The 22,861-nt window shown below is 50.7% G+C and overlaps 1 protein-coding gene across 1 annotated transcript in view; it reads left to right on the top strand.

The window, feature by feature from the left end:
- The window catches only part of FSTL1 (follistatin like 1), a 29,610-nt gene that overhangs the window by 1,123 nt on the left and 5,626 nt on the right, over window positions 1-22,861 (top strand). The window contains exons 3-6 of the mRNA XM_084287563.1: window positions 20,146-20,250; window positions 20,408-20,537; window positions 20,677-20,709; window positions 21,314-21,444. Of these exons, the coding sequence (XP_084143689.1) occupies window positions 20,146-20,250; window positions 20,408-20,537; window positions 20,677-20,709; window positions 21,314-21,444 (399 nt within the window). The remainder of the gene's footprint in view (window positions 1-20,145; window positions 20,251-20,407; window positions 20,538-20,676; window positions 20,710-21,313; window positions 21,445-22,861) is intronic.

The raw sequence follows: 22,861 nt of genomic DNA, 5'->3' as shown, positions 1-22,861 counted from the left end.
TTTGGCAGCTGCAAACGCATGATAATATTGTAATAGACTTTCTTCTCGAGGCATGACATACTTATGTAGTCAGCATTTCCGTGCGTCCCCCTCCGACGCTGTCCTGAAAGAGCCGGAACGGTCCTATCCATTTTTCTTAGGAATCGTAAAATAAACTTTAACCATTTCTGGGCAATGTGCAGCAAAACCTCCGTCAGAAGGAAGGGCTCGGCAGTGCATCCGTAAGATGAGAGGTAATAACAGCTAAGTAATAGGGGCAGTGGTCTGAGTAAAGCATCGTGGAGCCAGCGACCAGCAGAAACGCATCAAAGATGTGCTTGGCCTTTGATTTCTTATTTCACTGGCGCCACTAACGTTGTGTCGACTCCTGCTTTTCACCTCGTGTGCTCTACTTAGGAGGACCTGGATGGCTGCCCAAGTACGAGCACTCTTAACGTTTCCGTGCCTCAGTGTCCTCATCTACAAATTGGAAGTAAGAAAAATGTGCAGCCATCATGCTCAAAACTCGCTCTTAAAGGCCAGTTCGTGCTCGAGTGGATGAACGAATGGTTTGACTGCTTTCAGGGGTAATGGTCTGGGTGTCAAACCGGAGAATGTTTTGGTTCAAAACTTGGGAGTGACAGCTGTGGTTGGTTCCAGTTTCAGGGAAAATTGACACCTCGAACAACTTTTCTGTTTGGGTTGGGTCCCATTCCTTGCTGCTGAGTGGTGAGCATCAGTCCGCTCGCAGGAATCACCATCAGGGATATCAGGAGCTCCTCATTTTCTGGGGCGTAGGCTGCACTTGAAAGTGAGCTGCTTGCAATTCAGAGACGTCTTTGATGGTCACTCCCTTCTAGATGTTCTTCGCTACCACTCTCTGGCATCTCTGGCATTTCGTAAGATTAGCGTGGCATTTTCCCGTGTGGTTTTCCCTCTCTAGATTTTGGAAGTGATGACTCTCCGTTTCTTCTGTTTCCGCTGCCGTCTGCAGTTAGTGCCTTTCAGTATGTTCGGCATATTAAGGCTGAGCCGTAAGCTTCTGATCCACTTGTAGGCAAAACTGTACCCGAGCGGTGCTGGGTTTTTGCAGAACACTCATTTCTACGGCATTGTTAGGTGCGTAATTAGAGTCTTGAAAGAAAGAAAGAAAGAAATTGCTTCAGTAAATGTTCCTGGCGTGATTTTGTGCAGACTGGAAAATCTGAGACGTGCCAGAACTTGGGAGCTTTTCTTGGCCCGGTTCAGGAATAGTCACAAGAGCAATAGACGGTGAACTGTACTCCTGGGATGGAGGCCAGCCACCAGCTTCAGACAGCGCTTTTTGTCTCTCTGTTCCTGGGTCAGCCTCGCAAGGAGGAGGCCGTTTGCTGGCATTAGCAGGGATGCTGAGGAGGTGAATCTGCTTGCGTTCTCAGCTGGGGCTTTCCTGAGCAGATGCGGGGGGATTTTGGGAAGCATCCATCATGATAGAGGAAAAGGGCGAGGCTCAAAAAGTCTGATGAACGTCTTAGAAGTTAAACGGCAGGCCCGTAACTCGATCAGTTGTTCGTTTCCTGCTGGAGGAGTTACCTAGTTAGCGCTGGAAGGAGTCCAGTCGCTGTTTGACCGCGTCCGTGAGGTCCAGGAGCACTTCTGCTGGTGGTACCAGCAGTGTGGTGACACGTCCCGTCTGGATACTTCCTTCAAAATAACAACGAGAGTTTTACTTCTTTCACCGTGCCTTCAGCCTGATCCCGAATCTGCAGGAAAGTTACTTTTCGTTGTGGGTTTTAAATGCTAACAAAGATTTATGCCAGTGTGAGCGTGCAGGATGACCTTGTCCCTTCAGATTGATCCCCGAGACCTGTAGCTGTTGCCTTCCACTACCCTTAACCCATTTCTGGCCAAACGAGCCTGCCCTTGGAAAGCGTTGTGTAAACAGTTTAAGCTGGCTTAGCTCATTTTGGCCAAAGAAATAACCAGAGGAGGCGGTCTAGAGGATCTCCTCCCGTGAGGAGGTCTCCTGACAGATCTGAGGGGGTTATAACCCCCAAGCAGCAGTGATGACAAGCATCGGGGAGCAGATTTACAACCTTTTCTAATAGCACAGTGTTTGCAGGGCGTGCATCTGCTGTAGCCCTGGGATTCGTTTTTTCACCCACCTCCTTTTCCCTCTGTATAATTTTTCCACGTGAAAAGCTGCGAGGGGGTGTGAGAGTTCAGCTGGTCTGCATAAAGCCTCGTGTGCATCCTCCTGTCGGGCTGTTCGCAAGAGTAAGCCTCCTTTGGTTAAACTTCTCCCACGTTTTTGCAGTGATGAAGACTAAAAGCTGCCGCCTTGATAAATTAAGCTTAATGAATTACAGTTGAACTCCTGAAGCTCTAGGACAAGGCCATAATTTGGACCTCGAGCCACTGTTTTAAGAAGTATCTATTTGCCTTTGAAGTTCAGTGGTAGTCTTGGTGCTTATTTCTGTCCTCCCTGCATTGATATTTGGTCCACAGCAGTGGAAGGGAATGATGCTGTGGTGCCTGTCAGATGGGTAGCGCAGGCTGTTTCTAATCTGCTCTGTGCATTAAAACCCAGCAGTTACATGCAACCCGCTAATGTAATAAAAATACAGCTTCCCATGTCTTCTTTCGCAGACTCATCTTCAGTGGGAGGAAAGAATCGTGTTTATTTTTCTCCAGGAGCTGGTTTTGGAGTGATAGACATCTTCCTCCTTGGGATTCCGCCCTCGAGCTCCAGACCAAGCCCTGCTGGCGCTGCACCTCGAGGCAAAAAGTGTGTTTTAAATGGGGAGGTAGGGCAAAGTGGTTCTGCCCTGTGCAAAGCCTGGTTTTTGTGTGTTTTTTCTTTTAATGTGCATGGCCAGAGGGCTCGGGGGCAGGCAGGTGAGCCAGGAAGTTTTGTCTGGGGCACCTCCTGCCGTGCTGAAGTCACTGGCCAAATGCCCCACGTGCAAGTGCTTCTGTCTTTGGATGGAGCTGTGATTTGCCTTCAGGCCGGAGCAGCTTTGTGCAAATTCACCCTCGCTGAGTGAATGACTATCTGCCAGGGTGCAAATTCCTTGCGGGTAATTAACAGGGGGCTGCTGAGGAGGAAGGGGCTGGCTGAAAGACTTCTCGTGCCTGTTGTGTTTTCCAGCTGCTGCTATTGGTACAGCTGCTTACCCATCAGGAGGCACTGGGGCTCCTTTCATCTTTCTTGTGTGGCGTTACCCGAGCTGGGGAATGTTTTTCTTCGGACAGAAGAGAGTTTGTCACAAATCTCAGCCAGGTGTGCCTTGCCAGGCTCACCAGACTCCCATTACCACGCTGGTTTTACCACATACCCTGAGTGAGATTTATCCCTCGTGGCATTGTCTCTAGCTTGGAGGAAGGGAAGTCTGGAGTGTTGTAACGCTGTGAAGCTCCTTCCAGAGCTGGCTCAGGGTGGCAGGCGCTGGGATACACACAGCAGCTTTCCCTGGGGCTGTGGACTTTGCCTCAGCTCGTGCGTTATCGCTGCCTGGTTTGGGTAGGAAGGGAGCCTAAAGCTTGATAGATGTGAACTGGTTGGAGCAGGGGCTCATTTGCTCTTGCACGATGGGGCTCTGCTTGCAATTCCTAGGCATCCGAGTACTAAATAAACAAGCGTCAGATAAACAGCCCCGGAGGCTTCAGAAAGCACAGATAAATACTGCACGAGCAGCGACTGCCTAGCGTTTCCTTGCTGTTTGCTCTCAAATATGCTCCAGCTCGGAACAAAAGGAGCTGCTCACCAGCAGGCACTGGGCTGAAGGCACCAGCCAGCAGTAACTTGAGATTACATCTGTTCTCTGCCATGCAAGCCGCTACCCAGAATTTCCTGTGAAGTCTTATTGCCTGCTCTATCCTGAAATCTCTGAATTATTACACCAGACCTCTGAATTTTAACACGGGACCTGTAGCTGCCTGGGACAACGGACAAGATCTAGGGTGATCCGTGAGAGGTGATGGAGGAAAGCAAGCTTGTCCTCCAGCCCGCCTATGTGGAATTCCTTGAGACACTGCACTTGATGTGGATAGCCTGGAAAAAAATTTGGAGGCTCCTTTTGGATAAAGAGTCTTGGAAAGAACAAAAGAGATTTGGGATGGATGACTGGGGAGGGATTTGATATCTTATTAGCTCAGCTGCAGGTGGATCCCACGTTTCCACTGTTTGACAGCTAAGCAAATACTTTGGCAGAAGAAACTAAACACTGCTTGAAGATCGGAATGTATTTTGTCTCACTGGGGTGAGGGTACTCGTCTTCCTGTGCTGCTGAGGAAAACACTGAGTGCGCCAGGAAAACCAGGAGATTGAGAGGAGAGACTTGTCGGAGCCCTTCTCCGCATGGCCATTGCAGGGTGGTTACCTGTCTAGAGTTTCTTTTGGCTGTCCCGTGTCAACTCCTGTCCCAGAGATGGACCTCTAAGCACTTCATCTAAATACTGTCACACCATGTAGCGAACAGCTTATTTTGTTGTTCCTTCTCCTTTATCTTTCCCAAATTTCATTCAGCCACCCTTTTAAACAGCAGTGAAGCTGTAAGCATGTGAACTTGTTTGTTTGTTTGTTTGTTTTCTTCTCCTGATTATATGTCTGTAGAGGGCCTTGCGATGCCAGGAGCAACAAACCAGGCTGAGGGAGCAACGGAGATGAACAGAATAAAACAGCATGGCAGAGCAGCTGGGTGCCAGTGGTAGGTGCATAGGATTTGCACGTCTTACGCTTCAAATCAGGATAGCGATGGGCTTGGAAGAGCAAAAGGAGCAGGTTGGGGAGTTGTCACCCGCTGCTGGTTGGCATAGTACGTGTTCCTCCTGATCCCGTCCCTGCTCCTACTTCAGGGTCTGAGATGGGATCAAGGGAGCAGAGCAAGGGGTTTCTGCCCGCCTGCTGGGCGTTCAGCAGGCGCTGGCAGGCTTTAGGGTCAGCCCCCAGCAGCAGCAGCATGCCCTCCCTCTCCAGGGATGGGTTTGGTTGTGGAGCCTGTTGCTGTTTTCCCGACAACAAATCGATCTGGAGCGCGGTGCCTGTGGGGCCCCTGCGTGCTGTAGCAGCCCCTGCCATTTCAGCGCTGGTAATTGTAGCCCGGAGCCAAGAGCTTTCCTTGAGCATGACGTAACGCCTTGCATATGTACTCTGTGCTGCTCTGGGACTTTCTTCTCCTCCCGCGTTTTGGCCACTTTTTCATGTTTACGTTTGAGGAAGCTGGAGTTATGAGGGCTTGGAATTACTGTCTCGTTTCCTACATGTAGGAGGAAGAGATTTCCTCAGGGGATTTTTGCTATGTCTGGATCGTTTAGTTCGTCTGGGTGAGGAAAAATTCCTCAGGGATAACCGGAAAGGTTGTGACCCAGCTCCGGTCTGCAGCACGCTCATTCAAGCCCAGGAGGCTGGAAGATTAAGGTGGCAGGAGACCAAGCTCTCACGTCGAAGGCACGGGCTTGAACTTGGCAGAAAAGCCCTGGCGTTCCCGTCTGAGGACAGAGTGTTTGCTCCGCGTGATGCAAGAAAACCCTGGGGTGTTCCAGCCCCTGGGCGAGGAGTTCCTCGGGAGTGATATCAGCCTCATCTTCCTCGGGGCCTCATCTTGCAGGTATTACTCCCTGCAGCCCAAGCTAGAGGGGCTAGTGACAAACACAACAGTGCTTTCAGGGGTGCTCCTTTTGGGATCCTTCAAAGCATCCCTCATTAAAGACCGATTCTTCTATGAGGTTTTGCTGCATTGCATGCCCTGGGATTAGAAGCTGCTTGTACAAACTGCGAGCCATTAGTGTCTTGTCAAGTCCGGTTTTGCACATCCCTGCTAAGTGATGTCCCCTTCCCGTTCTGTGAAAAATGATACCACGCTCTGGAGTATCTCAGAGCCAGTAAGTTTATCTTGATGGCCCTCTCCTAGGAACAAGGGGACCGTCAATCTTGTTATTCTGTCCCAACAGTCCTAATTATGCGCCTGTGCTCCGTGATAATTGGTGTCTCCCCCGTGCAGTTGCACACACATTACAGGTTTATGGGGCCCCTCAGCTCCACACGTAGCCCACCTCTTTTCATCTCCTTCCAGCTCCCTTCCTTCTGTCAAATCAGAACATTTTTTTTCCCCTGGCTGCCTGAAGAAACAGAGCTTTATGTGATCATCTCCACTTGTTGGTACCTTTGAACTTCCTCAAATAACTTTTAAACCCATCAGCCAGTTTCAGCCATGTTTAGCAAAGGGTATTAGGTTCCTACAAGATACCGTGTGCCTCTAAGGTTGGTAAAAATAAAAGCTGTGCTGCAGTAGAAAGGCTCTTTTACAGCCCTTCCTGAGGGAAAAGCTCCAGTGTGAGATCAGCTTTTACTACAGACCAGAGAGGCATTTCGTGAGTATTCCCCTTTGATCGCAGTTTGTACTTTCTTAGTCACCAAATGCACTCAGCCTCAAGACAGGAATCTGGAGGAGACAGCTTGTAGAACAGCTTGTTGTTGCTCCTCTTTGCACTTTATGGTTTATCCTTCCCTCTTTGATACCTTGGTGCTCAGAGCAGCCTCCCAGGAGTGTGTCGTGGAGGAAAAAGGGCCAAAGCACTATTAATCATGGGGTACAAGGCATGGTTTGTTACCCCTTGCACAGAGCCAGCCCTTTTGCAGAGTTCCTTGCTGGTAACTCCAGCAAACCGGATCTGGCAGCGGGGAGCAGAGCAAAATTTGCAATTGATGCAGCTTATTTGGGGTTGCTGATCTTCCTGGGCAAACGTTGAGTCTTGCAGTGGTATGTGAATAACCCTTGTCTGTGTGGTGTCAGTGCAGTGCCCGAACCACTAACTTTATGCACGTGAGAAGCTAAGGAGACAGGCGAACAGCTGGGAGTGAATATGGCCTCACAAATCACTGCCAAGCTGCTCTGCAGTGCAGCAGCGTGCATCCACACGATGGGGCGAGTTAGGCTGTCCTGGCCGCAGATGCAAGGCCAGCAGTACACCAGCATTAAACAGAGACAATGCTGGCTTTTTATGTGTTGGGATTAATGCTTATTAGCTGTGGGGTTTTGGTGGGGGGCAGATTAAAGGGGTCTCTGAGCAGATGTGGTTCAGACCTCTTCAGAGCCTGCCTGGAGGCATGAAGAGAATGCAGGCAGAGCCTTCTCTCCAGACCTGTTTGCTCCAGCGCTTAGCATCCCACCATGATTTGTGTGTAGGCTTTGGGCAAGGCACTTAATTCCTCTGAGCTGTGGTGTTCACGTCTGCGAAACAGGAACAACAACTGCGCTGTGCCTCCCAGGAAGGTTTATGAAGCTGAGTGCTTTCTTGTTAAAGGAAGTTTAAAAGCTCTGGCTTGGAAGGCACAGCAAGCATTGTGAAGAGCTGTTATCCTTAACAACAGTGGCAGAAAGAGTGAGGAGGGTGGGGGTGACGTTTGGACCAGAACTGGATGGAGTAATTTATTGACAGGCAGTAAAGATGGAGCCCACCGATGAGAAGAAAGAGGTACTTGGATGTCTCGGTGGAGGCAGAAGAAAGGCATAAGGGGGGAGAGCTGGGGTGTGTGGCATCAGTGATCGTGTCTTGAGGGCATTTTGCTCTCAGCAAGCATCTCCTGCCCCTTGTCGCTCAGAGGGAGCAGCCCGGAGGTGTGCACTTGACACGAGGGTGACACGAAACTCCCCGAGAGCTGCAGGCTGAGGGTAAGTAGAGCTTGTGGCACGGGGCATACCCGCTTGCTTCCCCTGACAGCTCTATCGAGGGTTGGCAAGGGAGAGAAGATGGGTTAGCGATTGCCATTGGTTGTCATGGTAACTAATGGAAACTACTTTTTTTTTTTTTTTTTTGGTCTGTCATATATGAAGATGTTTGTTAAAACAACTAGGAAACATTTCTCTCTCCTGAACGTTTTCACTGCTGCCTTCTGGACTTGAAAAGTACATCGTTATCAGTGTATTTTTAAGGAGGTTGTACAGAGGTTTTGGGTGCTGTGAAGTGTGCACTGGGGATGAGCACTCAGAGCAGGCCACTGATCAGCCTCTTTTTACCCCAAAGCCTTCTGCAAGGCTCTCCCGTGAATGTTTTCTCACCAAGAGGCCGAAAAGTAGGTGCCCAAAATCACAGGTCAGCCGAGTACTGTTTCCCATGTAAGCAGACGATTAGCTACTCGGAAAAAAAATGAGGCTGGCTGAACGGGAAATAATAATGCCAATTTATCAGGCAGCGAGCTGTCAGGCTTACTGACACAGCGGCGGTAAAGAGCTTTGAGGATTTCAGATTAAAGGTGTGGGTGAAACACAACGTGCTATTATCACTATTTCATGTAAATAACAGCATGTCTTGTCACTAAAAATATGGCCGTCTACCAACTCTGCTGACACTAAGAGGAGCAATTTTCCCTATAGATTAGTAGATGACAAGGCCATAAGGAGCTGTTGTGCTTTATGTCTTATGCCCCCTTGCCTCCTAGAGACCATATATCCAGCTTTGTGATGAGTTCCATTTGCTCCGGACTCTAAAGCGTGTCCTAAAAAACATCTCATCTTGATTAAGTAATTACCACAAATGGAAAATACCACTGCGCTTGGTATGTTGCTGCGGCGCTTAATTATCCTCGCGCTGTTACACCTCATTTCTGGCTCGAATTTGCCTGGTTTTCATCTGTGGAGGTTGAATTTCCTGCCTGATGGCGGAACAGAAGAGGCCTTCAGTACCTTGCGCCTGTTCCCCACCAGTACAACCGTGGTCTGTGACAAGGATCGGGACCAGTCTTATATTTGGCAGGCTGAACAGTGTGAAACCCCTCAGGTAATCCCCGTGGATGGGATATTTCCTAGCTGGGCCTCCACACGTTGTGGTGCCCTGTCCCAGCTCTGCCTGTCAGGGGCTTGCTCCTTGCCTCATGGTGACGGGGTGTCTCCACACACTGCTGGTGGGAATCCGTACGGCCTGGGTGGGGCAGCGTGAATTGTGTGAAGAAGAAAGGCAAAGCCAGCAGGGCAGCCTGATTTAGTGTCGGGGAGATCCTACGTGATGTTGGAGGCTGGGTGTGTTCACAGGTGTAGCTTGGTTTGGTTTACGTGCAGGTATCAGGCACTGAGGCCTGCGCCTAAACTGAGGGGGCACCAAGAGCAAGCTGGCTGCCTCCCCTCCAGCAAACTCAAGCAAGCCTGACCCAAATTGGATGCAGTCAGAGGTGGAGATGGCCAGCTTTCTTGCTGTTCGCTCCACCCTTCTCAAAAGATGAATTTCTAACCAAATAACAATACGGGAATTGGTTCCAAGAGCAAATCTTGCTTGCATGCTGTCCCAAGGGCATGGGCTCAGCTCTGAGATGTGCTTGTGCAGGGCTTGGCACGATCTGGCTGCGTCTTGACTTGGACCTTGGGAGACTTCTGCACTTAAAGTGCGCCATAAAGACTCGGATGCTATTAAAATACCCTTTTTTTGTTGCTTCGTTTCCAGCTTTGTCTTTAAATATGGATGTTTGGGGCTTTTGTCTGCTCTGAAAGCAAGTAGGAAGCTCAGTACATTCATTGTTCTCGGGTCCTCTCCAGCTCTCGCCTCAGGAAGGCTGAGTGGGTTAGGGTGAAGGTCTGTGCTTTTATAGCTTGAAGGCACCTTTCCGCAAGGCAGCCTTAACCCGGTAGCACAGGCATGCAGATAAAAAAGGCTTAGGCACTTTTCCTGTGGGCAAGCTGGTTGGAAGTCTCTTTTTTATGTGGTCATTTAGGGGAGGTGAGGGGAGATGGTTTGCTTGTCCAAAGCAGTGTTTTCATCCTACGTGCTGCCTCGAGCTCAAAGCTCATTCTTTAATCAGAGTCTGGCAAAAGGCAACCAACTCCTGTGTGCCTCAGGGCTGCGATTTTGAAACTTGGAGCCAAATGTTTTTGCAACTTGTGTCTGTCTGAAGGAGCAGTTTTGCAGTGGGTGCTGTGCGAAAAGGTGAGTGCCTCCCATGCGGCTCTGGCTCTCTCCTCCTCCTCTGTGCTGGCTCTGGCTCCTGTGGTGCCAGGCAGCTGAAAAGTGAACCCTACCCAAAAAAAACACAACCCTCCAATTGATGCAGATCTTTTAGCTTTTCATTCTTTGTCCCTGCACAGGCGTGAGAGAGCTGATGTGGGAAAAGCTCAGCTCAGGGAGGGGAAAGGGCAGGACCGCCTCCACAGCCGTGGCTGAAGACTGTCTCGGGTCATGAAGCCCAGCAGTAAGGCAGGATCCTTTGCCCCTTTGCTGACTGCTCCTTCCCAGGCTCGTAGCCCTGCTGTGAGCTTGCTGCCAACCCCCTGTACCCAGCCACTGCTGTCCCATAGTGGGGCTGAGCTCACAAGGGTCGCTTGGAGGCCACCAGCGGGAAGGTCTCTGCTGGGATGTGGTGGCAGCTATGTGAGAGGAGGAAGAGGAGGTGCCTCTCACTCTGCCCTGGCCCGTCCCCTGCTACTGACCACAGCCCCCACGAGAGAGGCCCCTTTGCTGGCTGCTGCTTCCCACTGAAACACGAGAGCATTAACTCTTCCTCAGCAAACTATTGTCTGTCCCGATTTAAGTCCTCTCCCACAAAAGCTGAGTCTCAAGGAAATGTGTTGAAGTGGTGGCTCCAGGTATGAGGCCGCACATGGGCTTCTTTTCCCGGCAGAGCACAGTGCTTCCCCTGCTCCCACATCACCACATGAGATTCCTAAAGGAGAGCTTTCCACCTCGTGACCGTGTTTAGTTGATAATTCAGTGCAGTTCATGCCTGTCCTCAGGAAGTGTTCATCTTACGCTGTCTGAAGAACAAATTTACGGCTATCTTGGCTGTAACACCTCGGACTTTAAGTTTAGCCAGCAGGTGTTCACGCAGTAAGTACCAGAAGTCCCAAGTTTGTTCCTTTCAGCCTCAGTCCCATCCAGCAGCATTATGTGTTTCTAAGAGTTTGTTGAAAGCATTAGGTCGTCTCGGGGAGAAGTGCCTGTATTTGCATCATTATTTTTGATGGGATTTAGCTGTTAAAAGTCAGGCACACCGCGTACTGCTGGCTGCTGTCCCAGCGTTAGTGGAGTCTGATCCCGCTGCAGTTGCACGGTTCCTAACAGGGAAGGGGGGAGGGGGGAAATTACAAATTACAATGTCTTGGCTGAGATGAAGGTACAAGACCCAGGCAAGATGAAGAAATGCAGTAAACTCCATGTGTGGAGCATGTAGAAGTTGAGCACGTGTCTCACGGAGTGTTGCTTTGTGTGTTTGATGGCATATGAGGAGGGGAAGAAGCAACAAGGTTTAATGGGACATTGATGTGACCGAAGGAGCAGGGTCGATTTGGCAGAATGTTGCTGACATCTTGGTGTTCTGGAGGATGTAAGGCTCCTGAAAGTCTTGTGTTTGCTGTAACAAAAGATTTGGATTTATTTTTTTTTTTTTTTTTGGAGGATTAAAGTCAGGCAGCTGAGGTGCTGAGTGACCGTGGATGCCTGCTCCACCCTTTGGCTGAAATCGCCACCACGCAGCAGGGGTGACTGGGCAGGCCACAAAGCACATCCTGAATATGTGGATTGACAACATGAATTTGGGTTAGGTTTAGTGTGGTGGAGGAAACAGTAAGCACTGACATGCCAGTAGCTGCTTCACCACCTCTTGGCTCTCATTGCTGTTCAGTGAGCGTTTGCTTTTGGAGAGAAGGCAAAAGCAGTGTCTCTTTCGGGTACTTGATTTAAAGCTGTTTCTGCACCCTGGACTTGATGCTGCTGGCTGTGATGTGAAAGGCTTCCCACATTCAAGTCCCTTCTCAGAGGCTGGAAATAATCTGTCTTTATGCACACGTTTCATGGAGTCAAGGGTGCCAAGTGTTACTTGCTCTCGCACTTGGTATGGGCAAGGATTTAATGGTTCGTATGGAAAGTGCGAATCAGTGTCAAGTCCCCATAAACAAAAGCTGTTGCAGATCACACACGTGATTCCCACTCGTGTTCACTGCATGGCACTTGGTCCCTCTTTGGTCAGGGCTGTTTTCTTCTGGGTTAGCACACTGAAATGACTCAAGTCTTGTAAGTGCTAAAGCACTCAGAGGGAAAGGAAGGACTTGCAGCCAACAGCTAGATTGGCGTAGGCTGTCATAAAAATGTGAAGATGTTGTGAATTCCAGGAAGTCGTTCATTGCAGGCTAAAATTATTTACAGTACATTGCTTTTGCCATAGGATAAAGGAGCACATGCTTGCCATTCTTTTAGTTCAGAGGAATCACTTTTTAGAGCTGGTATCTTACAGGTACATCTCAGCATGCTAGATGTACCTTAAAGCCTCTACAGCTTCACTGGGGCATTTGGCAAGGAAAGACTATGGCAAGGTTGGCAACTTTTATCCTGGGAGATCTGTAAGACCTACAACAAGGAGGTTTTTGTGCTTCTTTGGGTGTTTTTGTTTACTTTTTTTTTCATTTTTATTTCAAACTAAGCTAGCCCAGGTTATTGGAGATCCAAAAAGTAAGGTTTATTTTCTTGGAAAAACAACGCAAGATGATCAAAAACCGAAACACAGTGTTGTGTTACCAAACCTTTCGTTGCACAGCATTAGACTTCCAATAATTACAGAACCTCAAGGTGGCTTGCAGAACCCTACATCTGTTTATCGTGGCTTGGTACATGATTATAATATCACAAGCTACTTCTGAAATCATCGTGGGGGGAAACAGATCGCATTAAATTTGTTTCCTGCAACCTATACATTTTGTACAAGTAGCATCTAGCGTGGCTGTTCAGCGTGGCAAACATAACATCAAGTGCATAAGAATGATGTCTGCACATACTTAAGCAATTTGTTCTCAGTATTCAAAGGCTACCATTGATTTCCTGATGTGCTTGAGTCAAAGCCAGCTCTAGGAACACATTTTAATAAATGCTTCGGGTGTGTGAGTTTCCTGGCTTTTCTTAAATCTTTGTTGGAAAAGAAAAGCCATTGTCCCTTCTGAGTTTGCTGTCATAATTTCTTCGGACTCAGTAGGCAGCCAAAGCAGCCTCTCAAACAGCAAAGGATTCAGAAGAGAAGCACGGCAGTGCCTTCTGGAGAAGAAGCATCTTTCATAAGTTTTTTAGCCTTTTCGTGTACCTGTTTTTGTCCAAGTCTCTCCTAAGCTGCTAGGGAGACATTTTGTTCTGTTCTTCCCCTCCTTGGATGTGTGGCTGCGAGCCTGCAATCGTGCTGAAAACCGGCGGTCGTCAGCAGCTCGGTCTGATACCTTGGGCTGTGAACTGTAGTGGCTGAGGCACAAGCGTGTATTTCTTTCTGCTGACTTTATTAGGGGAGCAATAAATTCTGGCTGGCCGGCCAGGTGGACAGCCAGGGCTGGCAGACAGCTGTGAAAGCTAATGTCTTCAGCTGCTGCGCTTGGATGTGCCAGAGGCTGCCTTCTGAAGCCCTTCGTCTGCTTCACTTTTATGGCTATGGGAGTTCATTTTTCCTCTCTGGAAGTCATGGCAGGAATCCACTTGATCTCCTGCAGCGTCCAGGGACGACGTGTGGTCTCACGGGGGCTTCTCCTCCCAGCCCCAGCCATGGAGGTGCACAGACAGGGCTGCCCCTGCTGCACCAACTGGGGCTGTCCTGCTCTTAATGGGAAAAGCCAAAATTGCCTGGCCTTCTTGCCCACTTACTCCTCGTGTTCATTAACCAGCAAACTTTCTCCGCCGAATACCGACGTTGTTTATACTGCATTAAGCAAGGGAAGCGCGCCAAGTATTTCATGCTTGTTTAACTTACAAAAATGTCCACAGTCGGTGCGCTCCCCCTGTCTTTGATTTGGTTTTGACACAAAGCGTTTACGACGCCGGGTTTCCAGCCTGCCTGGTGTCTGTGCGGTTCCCCAAACGGGGGGATTCGTGGGGAAACATCGCCTCAGCCATTTCTGCAGCGCCCGTGTGGAGGAGGAGCGGGCCGCCGCCATCTTGTCATGGAGCTGCGTGCCCCAGTGTGGGGAGGGTTCGTGAGGTGGTGTTAGGCTGGGGCTCTGGGTTTCCAGTGAGGCTGAAGGTTTTTGTTTCCCGTCCGTGTTTTCTAAGCCTTTTCAGCACCTCGAAATGCCAGGCTGTCTGCGGGGAAATTCAGCCCTGGCAGAAGAACCAGAGCAGCTCCGATAATTTTCTCTTCGAGGAAGGAGGTTGGAGGGAGGCGTGCGGGCACGGATACGAGAGGCAAATAGGAGAAATTTTCTACAATGTGGTGCCAGAGAGGCCAGAAAGCCAATCTCAGGTGCTCAAGGTCACCTCAGATTTAAGGCAGTGCACAGGGAACCCCAATGGCTGGAAGCATCAGGAGAGCTACAAGTGCCACATCTCAGATACTCCCTCTGATGAGAGGGGCCTAACGAAGCTCCCTGACATCTGGCTTCTTGATAGCTGGGAAAACATACCCCCAAAAAATAAATTAAATGAACAAGCGAAAAACCCTATGGAAGTAACCTGTCCCCAAGCCAACTTAGTTGGCTTTGGCAACTGGAAATCTGTTGTCTGTGCGGAGATTCTGGCTCCTGCTGCTGCTATAAACTTCCAAGTTTCTGGGACATTTCCCAAGCTCTAGCACAATCACCTTTGCTGCTCAGGAAGGAATGGCTGCTGTGCAGGTACCGTTTCCTTCTGTGTGAGCCACTGCCTTGTCATTTTGTCTTGCTCCGTTGCCTTTCTGTCGCCTTGGCTGCCCCCCATCCCACGTTGTAGAGCTCCAGGGCATAAATCCCCTGAGCTGCAGCTCCAGCTGCCGTGAAAAATTCATTTCTGCTGGGAGACACACGCTGCTTGGGCGGCTGCTGCTGGGGTGACCAGGGCAAATGGCACTTGGAGGCTGCCCAGGATGGGCTCAGACCCTCCAGGAGCGAGTGCTGCAGGGGGTGCCGTGCTGCCAAGGCAGCCACGGGGAGAGAGGAGACCTGGGACCAGCGGTGCTGAGCTCTGGCTGAGGCTGGCTCGACATTTCTCAGCCCTGCTTGCCTTTGTGGTGCCGGGTATTTGTAATTACATTTTGCCTTCTGCTGCATCATCTGTCTCAGCCCATTAGAGCACTCGCTGGTTAATTACTTAAGCTGCCATCAAGCCTTACATTAAGAGTTATTACATCTCTCTTACTGTGGACAGGAACAAGCAAATGGAGCCATCACCTCCAATAGTCTTCATGCTCCTTGTAGAGATGTGGCTGCAACCGCCGAGTCCGTGCCCCTAACAAGAGCACAGTGCTATGCTTCTCTCCCAGAACAAAATAAAGAACAACAGAGGAAGGTCAGCAGCGAGGCAGGAGCCACCCTCGCTCTTGGCTTGTAGATCCAGGCACTTAGAGCAGTTTCTCCAGTGGAGCAGCAGTAGTAAGGGAAGAGATAGTAATTTCCACACGCACATGCAAGAAAGCTATCCACATCTCTCAAAGTCTGTGGCAAGCAAGAGGTAGCAGGGTGACTCCTCTGCCAGATGCAGGCTCTTGCAGTGGCAGAGGGTTGCTCTGCCTTCTTAGCAAAACAACTTTAACAATTCCTCGAGCACAGACAAAATAACTTAATCATGTTCTCAGAAACCACTGACCTTTTTCTGTTGACACTTGAAAAAAAGGAAAAGTCAGCCTGAGGCAAACACCTGGGATGGAAAATTTCAACCTGAGCAGTTCAGTGCCGGCAAAGTCACCAGCAGAGGAAAAGGTGGTTTCGTAAGGGGAGGTGTCAGGCTGCTTTTCAGCATTGGGTGCTACCCCTTCCACCCGTAACGGGGCAGGGGGACACTTGACAGCACAGTCGTGTCCCAGAATGGCCGACTTTTCCCCAATTTTCCCTTTCTGCATGGTGTTCAGGATGCTTTCAGTCAGACATTTTGTGGCTTTGCCATCCGCCTGGGGGTGTTGCTGTCACCGGCTGAACTTCAGACAGCTTTGCTGGGATTAGCCTAGACATGGGGGATTACTGAAATACCTGTCGAATCTTGGCGATCTGCTTCAAACTCGTTCCCTTTAGTACTCCCAACTCAACTCTTGCTCCTTACTCCCTGATTAGCAGCCTAAGTCATTGCTGATGAATTTATTATGAACACCAGCACTGAGATGAACTGACGCTGAGGTCGTTTCATGCGTGCCATCGAGGAGATGGGTACAACTTCTAGTTAGCAGTGACACTGGGTCACAACTGCAAGTAGTGAAGGAACAAAAGCTTGCATAACCCAGTTATCCAGGGTACAGGTTGCGTCCTGGGTTCAAAATCTCCTCTCCGTTTCTGAGCAGTGGAGATCCGTGCAGAAAAATATGTCTCTTGTGAAAGCTCCTCATGTCTTCCTATCTCCCCATGTAAAATTCCTGCACCACCAGCTTCAAAGACACTGCTGCATTGCTCAGACATTTAATACTGTGGAATTCGTCTTGGGAAATAATACAATTGTATTTTCTTCATAACTAGAGCCATTACACTGTCGAAAGCAGAACTTTCTGTTGCATTAGCCAACAGCGAGCGGAGATTGCTGGGAAAAGAAAGCTCTTAGCTTAACCTAAATTTTTCACTAGCAAGAAAAATGGAGTGAAAACAAAATGAATTTATTATGAAATGGATTTATTTCTGGGCTTTCTTATTGTGCTGTTTGCTTTCTTTGAGGGCATTTAGAGCCGATTAGCAACCCTGGAGACAGAAGTCCATTATTTATCCAGCGAGCAGATAGCAGTGGAGAGGCAGCGATGCAGGCGCCCTCCTTCCCTCTCCAGTCCATCCTCTGCATTCCTGGACGGGAACTCAACTTTGTCCCAAAGGGCTCATTTCCAGTGGGGAATTTGGCAGCCGTGACTTATCTTCCTGGTTATTGTCTTAGCGTTTTGCAACTTTTCTTTGCCCTCTTCTGGATGTAAAATGGGGTTAAGCAGGGCCTGATTTGGCTGGCCCAAAGATTTCCATCGCAAAGGAGGATTTTTCTGTCCCTTCCTTCTTTAAAAATGTTATTGATAGCAGTCAAAACACAAAGTATTTTTATAAAAGACCCTGTGTGATCCTGCTGGGAGCTTTGCAATGACTGTGTCACTCAAAGGCAAGTGTTTGTGGTGGCGAGCATTGCTGGAAGGCAGTGAGACCAACCTCTTGTGAAAGAGGGTAAGGAGAAAGCTTTTATTTCTGACCCCTTTGAGAGAACACGTCCAAGAGATCATCACTCAAAAGCAGTGGAAATCCCGTTCAGTTTTTCCTTTTGACCCAAAGAGCCAAAACCCAAATTCTTACCTAAAACATTAAAAGGATTCAAAGACCACGACTGCCAAACACCATTAAGAAAACCGAAAACTAATCATGGGGGGAAAAACAGTTTTCAGCTCGACACCTTGGAGCAAGGAGAGCTGCCAGCAGCTGGAGGCAGTTCAGTGCTTAATGACCGAGGTCTGACACTGGAGAAGAGAAATGAAGCAGCCAGCAGGACAGGTGGTGTAGCAGAGACGCATCAGAGAGAAAAGTTTATTGCCAGGAGCACCTTTGCTGGGAAAACCTCACGGCAGAGCGGGGTGAAGAAGGGTGTTTCCCCAGTAAAATTCTGGCTGAGAGCTGCCTCGTAAAATCAGCGCTGTTTGCTCTGCTGGAGTGACTCAGAGGAAAGGCTGCTTTCCCCGAAGCAACATCTCTTTGGGTTATCGTAACCACCAAAGGGAGCTGGGGCTTTTGTCTTTCTGTTTGTTTGTTGGTTTTGTTTTGTTTTTTTTTTCCAGAGTCGAGCCATGGGAGTCAGCACCAGCAATCTTCCCAGCTAGACAGGAACAAATTCCATGATGGCAGGGAGCGGGGAGAGGGGTGTCTGCGGCAGGTCTGCCTCATTCCCAGACACTGTCACCAAGGGCCAGATGGAAGGAGATGAAAGAGCGAGAATAGGTTGGTTTAGACACCAAGCAGTGATGTTTTAGGAAAAAAGCCATAGGGATAATCGTCTCCTCTTTTTGATCCCTTAGCTGAATCGAAGAGTCGAAACAAAAATTTCATCAGCTGAAATTCCTCTTTTATTCTCAACAAACAAAAAACAGAACCGACCAAACAAAAAGTTGTTAAATCACACCAAAAAGTATTTTTATCTTGTTTTCGTTAAGCTTGCATAAAATACTTCATGAAATACACTTCAAAATTAAAAAAAAAAAAAAGGGAAAATAGTTCGCTTTGAAAACGATTTGGGGATCGAATCTGTCGCCAGAACTAGGTACAAATTTGCAAATAGTTTTGGCCAGCCTCAAATTGCATCTTCCCGTGGATCGGCCCCCTGCCTGAAAAACATTGCCCAGCCTTACTTCGGAGCTAAAGGAAATCAATAATCGCTTCTCTTGCTGCTTAACCAGAGTTGCCTTGGGGCTGCAAATGCTGGCGAGGATGCCTTGCAGCACAGCAGCCTCGGGATGATGAGGGGAGCTCTGCTTTGGGGCAAGAAGGGTGCTGTGGCTCACCCGTCCTCAGGGCAGGCCTCACGCTGTGGAGCTGAGCAAGGCTCAGCATTTCCACTGCTTTTTGCAACGTGCTGCGGTGGAAGGAGGGGAAAGAAGGACCACGGCACAGAGCTGGTTGGGGGGGGATCATCGGGTCCATTGATGGGAACAAGAAAAAAATGAGGTTTCTTGTGCAAGAAGCTGGAGGCTGCTTGTAAATCTCAGCATTTCCTGCTCTCCGTGCTCCTCCTGAACTTGCAGTTACGGGAAGAGATGAGGAGATGCCGCAGGGCTGTAAATCCCAGCTTGCCTCCAACTGCTCAGCCCTCTTGGCCAGGAAACGTGGCGGGTTTGGGTCCCGTTCAGAAATGAATCGCCCCGGGGAGATCATCCCAGCTGGCCAGAGGAATGGGCGACAGATCTTGCTGGCAGGACCAGGAGGATCAGCAGAGCCTCCGAGAGTGGGAAATTGGCACCCCAAAATGGTGTCCTCACCCTGGGCTGGCGTGCACGGAGGGAGGAGGGCTGGGAGGCAGCGTGGATTTATTTGGCCGTGATGTTTTCAGGGCCGTGACTGCGATGGGGTTTTTAGGGCGAGCGGCAGAGCGAGGGAGCTGCAGCAGCCATTTTCCAGGCTCGTTTGCGACCGGGATTTCCTCTCCCACAGATTCCCGTGTCGTTGTTCCCCTTCTGGGGCCTCACCGGTCACTGCCTTGTGATGGAAAATATGAGGTTGCAGGGGCCAGAGCGCAGGCATTCCTTGGAGCCTGAAAGGCAAAACAGAGCCCTAGCATGGAGCAGCCCCTGCCAGAGGTGTGCCCGGCTCCCCCGCCGCCAGCAGCCTCTTGTTGTAGGAGAAATCAGCTCTTGGGCAGATTTGCTTCTCCTCTCTTAGGTTACGGGGAGAAAAACCTCCTTCCCCCTGTCGCCGTGTCCCGTTTCTGCCTGAGCTGGTCGAGGCCTCCAGGATGATGGGATCCAGCTGGATTCGTGACCCCGGGTGACGGGCTTAATGAGAGGGGCCTGCGGAGAACCCCTGTGGAAATCGTCCCTGTTGGCTGTCAACTGTTTGGGAATGCAATGGGACTTTACAAAAAAAAAATTAAAATAAAATAAAAAGGAAAAAGGGTTCGACAATGACATGAACAACAGGAATATTTGCGATGGCTTTGGCTAAGAGAAAATGGTAAAGCGTAAAAATTGTGCTGCAGGGCATAGGTCGGCAGCTAGCTGTCAGGGAGCAGGAGGAAATTTCCCCTGTGAGAAGGTTACTGGGTAATTATCCGTGATAGCGCTTCTTCCTTTGAAGCATTTCGTCCTGACCAGCGGAGGCAAGATAATGGGTCCTGCAGGTTTGTGAAGTTTTTTTGTGATGGGGGCATTATCTGCTGCCCGAAGGTGATTTCTGCCTTCTGTTTGGTGCCGTACCTTTCCCCGGGGTTGTATTCACCTCCTTCTTAAACGTAGGAAGCAAAGGCGTTTCTGCTGCCTGCCCTCCACGAAATAAATTGGAAGGCAGCAGTCCTTGACTTGGGGGAATTACCCTCACCACTTAACTCTAGATCTTATTTTGCTTGTGTTTGCTCCGGCTCTCCGAGGTGATTTTCGGGGAAGGACCTCGAGGAAACCTTCTCTCGCTGGGGCTGTAACCCTGGCTCCTTTGTCTGCTCCTGGTTATTGTCTGGGCTCTCCACCTACCGCAGTCACGTCTGTCTCGCTCTGTCATTTAGGCCTTGCCAGCCTGCTGCTCCGTGCTCCGGCCTAGAAGCTACACGGATGATTCCTGAAAGCTGCGTCGAGGGCGGCTTGATGTATTTCGTGTCTCTTTCCTTCGTGCCTTTCAGGAAGAGCCCAGGAGCAAATCGAAAATCTGCGCCAACGTCTTCTGCGGAGCCGGGCGGGAATGCGCGGTGACGGAGAAGGGAGACCCGACCTGCCTCTGCATCGAGGTAGGGGGGCACAGCAGCCCCTGCATCGCCACCTGCCCCTCGGGGGAGTGACACGGGGTGGGCTGCGAGCTGTGGGGCAGCCCTCCCTCCCTGGGGGCGTGTTTGAGGGGGTTACGAGCACCCTAGTAAAATACCCTCTTCTCCGTCTCCCTGGCAGCAATGTAAACCCCACAAGAGGCCCGTGTGTGGCAGCAATGGCAAGACGTACCTGAACCACTGCGAGCTGCACCGCGACGCCTGCCTCACTGGCTCCAAGATCCAGGTGGATTACGACGGACACTGTAAAGGTAACCCTGCGCGAGGGGCCCAGAGGGGTGGCTGGTGACAAAAAAAAAACAGCCCGGTGACAAAAAGCAGAGGCCTCAAGAGCCAGGGAGGAGGTTCGTGTTGCTTCAGAAATGTCACCTTCTGTCTTTCCTTTAACAGAGAAGAAGTCTGAGAACCCAGCCGCAAGTCCAGGTGAGGAGAGAGGTGGGGGAGGAAGGGGTGCTGGGGGAGCTGCACAGCCCTGAGTGCAAGGGGTGCCTCCTCGCAGGCTGTGGCAGGGCCTGGGTTGATAAATCAGCTGAATTGCTCGGCTCCTCGCTCCCGGGGAGCCTTTCAGATCTCATACATCTCCTGGGCTCCTAGCTGTGCTGGGAAATCGTGGGGATTCTGGGCATGCACACGGTGAAGCGGAGCACTTTGCCCCTAGGGACGCAAGGGTCTGTGTGTTCGTCACCCAGACTGAGGGGAGAGGCTCTGACTTCCTCGGGGCTGTCCCCCCCAGCTCCTGTGCAGCTGGAGAGCGCTGACAGCGTGCTCGGCGTCACCCCCTCCAAGCTTTACAAGCTTTAGGGGACTGCGAGGCGCTGAGTTTTGGCAGCGCTGTCGTTTTCGGGCCTTGCCACACGGTGTCACCCACAGCCCGCTCGGCACAGGGCAGCTCTGCTTGGATCCGGCCCTGGATCACCTCCAAGGGGCGTCGGGGCTGTCTGCTCGGCTTTTATTCCCCGTCCCCTCTCTGTGGCCTCCCCGCCAACATGATTTCTCTCGCCCTTGCTTTCTCTCCCCCCTGTGACAGTTGTCTGCTACCAGGCGGACAGGGACGAGCTTCGTCGCCGCGTCATCCAGTGGCTGGAAGCTGAGATCATCCCGGACGGCTGGTTTTCCAAGGGCAGCAACTACAGCGAAGTCCTGGACAAGTACTTCAAGGCAAGTAGGGCCTGCCTCAGGGGACGGGCAACATTTCTTGGCCAGCCGTGCCCCCGGGGAAGAGGCTGCACGGCGTGGAGATGCTGCGATGGGGGCCAGGAGGGGCTGGCGTGGGCTGGATAAGTGACCTGGAGCATTGCTGCCTCCTGGTATCCCACCTGCCCTGGGGAAAAGGAGACAGGTAGGGGGGGGAAAAAAAAACTGATCTTAGAGGTTAAAAGCTAGCCAGAGGACAAAAGGTGGGTGAAAAGTGCTGGGAACGCAGCAAGCCGGGGCGGAGGCCAGGCCTCTTCCCTCCTCCCCGGCAGCCTGTCTGGCGTGCCATCCCCACCCCCTTTTATAACCCCACGCTTCTCCCATGCTCCTGCCACATGCGCTGCTGCCTCCCTCCCCCTCGCGCCCGGCTCCTGATAAAGACTTCAAAGCATTCGGGGATGGAGCTGGAGGAGCAGGTGGGGAAGTAGGGAGGGGGGGGGGACGCTTAAATCAGGAGCTGTCGACAGCCAGAGATTAATGGTGCCTGACAGGAGTTAGTGCTGCGAGCAAATTTGCCATGGCAATGGCACCCCCTGGTGAGGCAGAGGAGCCGGTCCCTCTGCTCCAGAGAGCATCTTCCCTTGCCTAGCCACAAATCCTGCCTCTCCCTTTTTTGTGGAGCACCGATCCAATCCCCGGCACGAGCAGGCAAAAGTTTCCCTGACAAAGCCCTGCCCTTCCTTGGACCAAGCTTCCTGCTCTGCCAGGTGGTAATCCACCGTGTCGACAGCCCGAAGAGCTTGGAAATACTTTCAAAGCACAACACAGGGCTTGGAGCAGCTCAGGCAAATCCAAGCAAGGCGAGCTAAATGGCTCCACGTGTGCACAATTTGTCTCACCACCGAGCCTGAGAGCTTTGCCTCACCCCGCCCGGGGCTCCTCGTGCTGCCTGACTCCTGCCCTGCAGGCAATAAACGCTGGAAGCAAGGAGGAGGTGAAGGTTTCCCCTTTTCTCCTTGACCAGAGGAGTTTGCAGATGTGGCACTAAGCTGGAAACCTGCCTTGTGCAAGTCCCTGGGGTGCGGGTTTATTTTCCCCTCCCTGCAATGCGGCTGTCCCTGAGGGGGACGAGAGCCCCATCAGGACCCTGTGAAGTCGGTGGCAAGGCGTTTAGGTGTTGTGTTAAATTGTTCCTTCTCTGGGATCAGCAGAAAATTACTTCCTGTGATTTCCCCTTTTGTCACTGTCACAGTTCAGGCACAGCTTCGGGTTTTCGCATCTCGGAAAGCCGGCACCTTCCTGAGCACAACTGGGCCGCTTGAAGGCGGGAGGTGTATCAGAGGGCTAAGGGCTGGCTGGAACAAAGAGAAGAAACGGGGTTAGAGCCATAAATCAAGCAGCAGGAGGGGAATGAGAAGCAGTGTAGCTTATCAGCGAGCAG

Source organism: Netta rufina (assembly GCF_964035555.1).
Source record: "Netta rufina genome assembly, chromosome: 1".
Taxonomy (NCBI): domain Eukaryota; kingdom Metazoa; phylum Chordata; class Aves; order Anseriformes; family Anatidae; genus Netta; species Netta rufina.
Note: the sequence above shows the minus strand (reverse complement) of the source record. Positions and strands in the feature narration are given on the sequence as shown.